This window comes from Sapajus apella, unplaced genomic scaffold (genome assembly GCF_009761245.1).
Source record: "Sapajus apella isolate SASKATOON/1434 unplaced genomic scaffold, GSC_monkey_1.0 scaffold38, whole genome shotgun sequence".
In the NCBI taxonomy this organism is placed as follows: domain Eukaryota; kingdom Metazoa; phylum Chordata; class Mammalia; order Primates; family Cebidae; genus Sapajus; species Sapajus apella.
This window is the reverse complement of record NW_022436978.1, coordinates 17,290,542-17,294,255: the sequence shown is the minus strand read 5'-3', so window position 1 is coordinate 17,294,255 and position 3,714 is coordinate 17,290,542. Positions and strand designations below refer to the sequence as shown.

Genomic DNA, 3,714 nt, shown 5'->3' with positions numbered 1-3,714 from the left:
GATGGTCTCGATCTCTTGACCTTGTGATCCACCCGCCTTGGCCTCCCAAAGTGCTGGGATTACAGGCGTGAGCCACCGCGCCCGGCTCACTATTTTTTTTTTTTGGCAGTTTTTATACTTTTATTGAAACACAAAACATGCACATGAGCTGTCTACTCATTTTTTTCACTGTGCAGCCTGGCATTGGGGTTGGTGAATCTGATGGCCAGCTGGGCAGCTCTTTCCATGATGGCTTTGAGGTTCTTGGAGGAAACATCATGAGTGATCTCAGCATAGGAAGATTTTGTGCAGATCAGCAGCACTTCCAGCTCCTTGACGTTGCGGCCCAGGAACTTCCGGAAGCCACTGGGCAGCACATGCTTTGTTTTATCATTGCTCTCATAACCAGTGTTGGGCATCAAGATCTGGCCCCTGAACCTTCTACGAACCCTGTAGTCAGCACCTCTGGGTTTCCGCCAGTTCTGCTTAATTTTGAAATATCAGTGAGACTGGTGCCAGATGAACTTCTTGGTTCTCTTTTTGACAATCTTGGGCCTCACAGGGAGGCTGAGGGTGGCCATGATGCTTGTAAAATGGAGATGACACTGCTCGCTGAATGCCAGTAGTGCCGCGGAGGAGATGGCTGCCACCTCCGTAGGCAGCGCCAAGGAAGAGAGAGGGGCCTTTCACTATTCTGAGAGGGAAGGGACAGGTGGAAGAGAGACAGATAATCATCAATCAAATTTGGAAATCAATAAGGAATGTCTAGAATGCATAAATGAAGAAGAAGTATGAGTACTGAGAGTGAGAGGGAAATGGGACAAAGAACTGCTGGATTTTTGTTTTTTCTCACCACTATACCAATGAGGAGGATTGCTGTTTTGTTAAAAAGCTTTTTAAATACGATTTGACTTTGCAAACATATTCCTTTGATAAAAAATGTAAAGAAGGTGGAGGAAAGTGTATAAAGTGACAATATATAAGGTGTGTGCAGGAGCTACCAAGTGGGTTAATTTGCCTGGAGTCAAAAATTTGGCCAGGATCCCAGTGTGGTGTCACGTGCCCATAGTCCCGGCTACTTGGGAGGCTGAGGCTGGAGGATCGCTTGAGTCCAGGAGTTCTGGGCTGTGGTGTGCTATGCCTATCGGGTGTCCGCACTAAGTTCAGCATCAATATGGTGACCTCCCGGGAGCAGGGGACCACCAGGTTGCCTAAGGAGGAGTGAACCGGCCCAGGTCAGAAACGGAGCAGGTCAAAACTCCCGTGCTGATCAGTAGTGGGATCGTGCCTGTGAATAGCCGCTGCACTCCAGCCTGAGCAATATAGCGAGACCCCGTCTCTTTAAAAAAAAAAAAAAAAAAAAAAAAAAAAAAAATTGCCAGGACATGAGACAAAAGTCTATAAAAGAAAAGTAGGCAGAGGTTAGATTACAGAGGACCTTGATATGTTAAGGATATTTGGGGGCTTTGGAGAATGTGCAATGGTTTCTGAGTAGAAGAGGTATCTGAAAGAGCTTTCTTATTCTAGTGCTAATTTGGCAACAGTGTACAAAATGGAGTAGAAGGAGCCTGTACTTAAGACCGTAGCATGCAAGGTCCTATGAAATTTGGCCAGTCTATGTTTCCAGCCTCATTGAGGACTGTCCCTTTAGTCACGATGGCCTTCTCTTTCCTCAAATGTGACACATTTATTCCTGTGTTGAGCCCGTATATTCCCTGCACCTCTGCCTAGAATGCTGTCACCCCAGATCTCATAGCCACTTTCTACGCTCTATTTCTAGGTCTTCTCTTCTGGAAGGGTACTTCTCTAACTCCCAGAAACTTCTTTCCCCGGTCACTATCTTTTTTGTTTTGTTGTTGTTTTTTGAGGCAGTCTCGCTCTGTCGCCCAGGCTGCAGTGCAGTGGTGTGATCTCACTGCAACCTCCACCTCCCGGGTTCAAGCAATTCTCCTGCTCAGCCTCCTGAGTAGCTGGGATTACAGGCCCCCACCACCACACTTGGCTAATTTTTCTTTCTTTTTTTCTCTTTGAGACGCCGTCTTGCTCTGTTGCTCAGGGTGGAGTGCAGTGGCACAATCTCGGCTCACTGCAACCTCCACCTCCCAGGTTCAAGCGATTCTCCTGCCTCAGCCTCCTGGGTAGCTGGGATTACAGGCGCGAGCCACCATGCCTGGCTAATTTTTGTATTTTTAGCAGAGACAGGGTTTCACCGTGTTGGTCAGGCTGGTCTTGAACTCCTGACCTTGTGATCCGCCTGCCTTGGCCTCCCAACTTGCTGGGATTACAGGCATGAGCCACCGCACCTGGCCTAATTTTTGTATTTTTAAGAGAGATGGGGTTTCACCATGTTGGCCAGGCTGGTCTCAAACTCCTGACATCGGGTGATCCACCTGCCTCAGCCTCCCATAGTGATGGAATTACAAGCATGAGCCACTGTGCCCGACTTCCCCTGTTCCCATCACAGCACTATTACCTTCTTCATAGCAGTTGCCACTCTGAAGCTATTTATTTACAAGCCTATGCGCTTCCCTCCAGCAGAAGGAAGGCCCTGAGAGCAACCGTGTCTGCCTTGCTACCGCTATATCTCACGCGGTATGCCTTACACATAGTAGGCCCTCTGTGTTTAGTAAATGAATTAAAAGGAGGTCTGTGAGGAACTGGCTATACCTAGTTCGGGTTGGTGACTTACTGGCTGGCGTGCACGCATCAACTTATTCTTCATTCAATCCATTTCTTGAACCACTGCCTTGCAACTGGACGCTAAGGCTATTGCGAGGACTCAGAACTGGATGCTGTCCTGCCCTCGAGGAGATCAGTTTCGTACACTCCGCGACAGCAGTTGTGCTTCTCAAGAAACCCTGAAGGGCCATGTTGCGGTCACTCTCCTCCAGGGATCCAGAGTCAGAGCCACCCTCTTTCCGTAGACCATTTCTGGGGACCAAAGCAATCCCTGCGTTCCACTCCCATCGGACCGCAGAGGAACCACCCATCCCACTCGGGTCCAGAGTCGGGGCCTTGCGGGTCCGGGAACGCCGCCCTCCCGGTGAATCTCCCCTTCCGTCTCTAAGGACCCGGGACCGGAGCGCCGCGGCCCGGCCGGGGGCGGGACGTCGGCGGAGCCGGGTGGAAGCCCAGCCGTCTGCCGCGAGGCCGGCGCCTCCGTGCGGCGGCCGAGGGCGGGGCGCGCCGGGGCGGGGCCGCGCCGGGCCGGGGGAGGGGAGCGGGCCGGGACGCAGCCCAGGGCCGGGAGGGCCGCGGCCGCCGGAAGAGTCGCGGCCGCCAGCCCAGCCGGGAGAGTGGGGAGCGGAAGCGGCGGCCGCGGCGGCGGCTGGCGGCGCTGGGACCCGGGAGCGGCGGGAGAACAAGGGAGCTGGCGCCGCGGGCCGCCGCCGAGCTGGGCTGAGCCGCTGGGCCGCGCCGCCCCCGCCGCCGCCGCCGCCGTGTGGGAGGCTCGGCCCGGCCGCCCGAGCAGGCCGCGCGCGGGCCTCCGGGCCCGAGGCCGGAGCCATGGGCGAGACCAAGATCATCTACCACTTGGACGGGCAGGAGACGCCGTACCTCGTGAAGCTGCCCCTGCCCGCCGAGCGCGTCACCTTGGCGGACTTTAAGGGCGTTCTGCAGCGACCCAGCTATAAGTTCTTCTTCAAGTCTATGGACGACGATTTCGGGTGAGGATGGCCCCCGCCCCGCCCCCCGGAGCCGGAGGCGGCCCCCCGGGGACGAGGCGGCCCCCCG

At 54.7% G+C, this 3,714-nt stretch overlaps 1 protein-coding gene and 1 long non-coding RNA gene across 3 annotated transcripts in view; one reads left to right on the top strand and one right to left on the bottom strand.

The window, feature by feature from the left end:
* Positions 1 to 92: 92 nt before the first annotated feature.
* Positions 93 to 3,714, bottom strand: part of LOC116564948 — a 4,876-nt gene continuing 1,254 nt past the window's right edge. The window contains exons 1-2 of one of the 2 annotated variants that reach the window (XR_004275167.1): positions 2,453 to 3,089; positions 93 to 668 (exon numbers count right to left, since the gene is read on the bottom strand). This is a non-coding gene — a long non-coding RNA (uncharacterized LOC116564948). Of the gene's footprint in view, positions 669 to 2,452; positions 3,090 to 3,714 lie in introns of those variants that run through there. The other variant, XR_004275166.1, reaches the window with a different exon arrangement.
* DVL3 (dishevelled segment polarity protein 3) overlaps positions 3,178 to 3,714 on the top strand; it is a 17,938-nt gene continuing 17,401 nt past the window's right edge. The window contains exon 1 of the mRNA XM_032298442.1: positions 3,178 to 3,647. Within this exon, the coding sequence (XP_032154333.1) occupies positions 3,487 to 3,647 (161 nt within the window). The 5' untranslated portion in view covers positions 3,178 to 3,486. The remainder of the gene's footprint in view (positions 3,648 to 3,714) is intronic.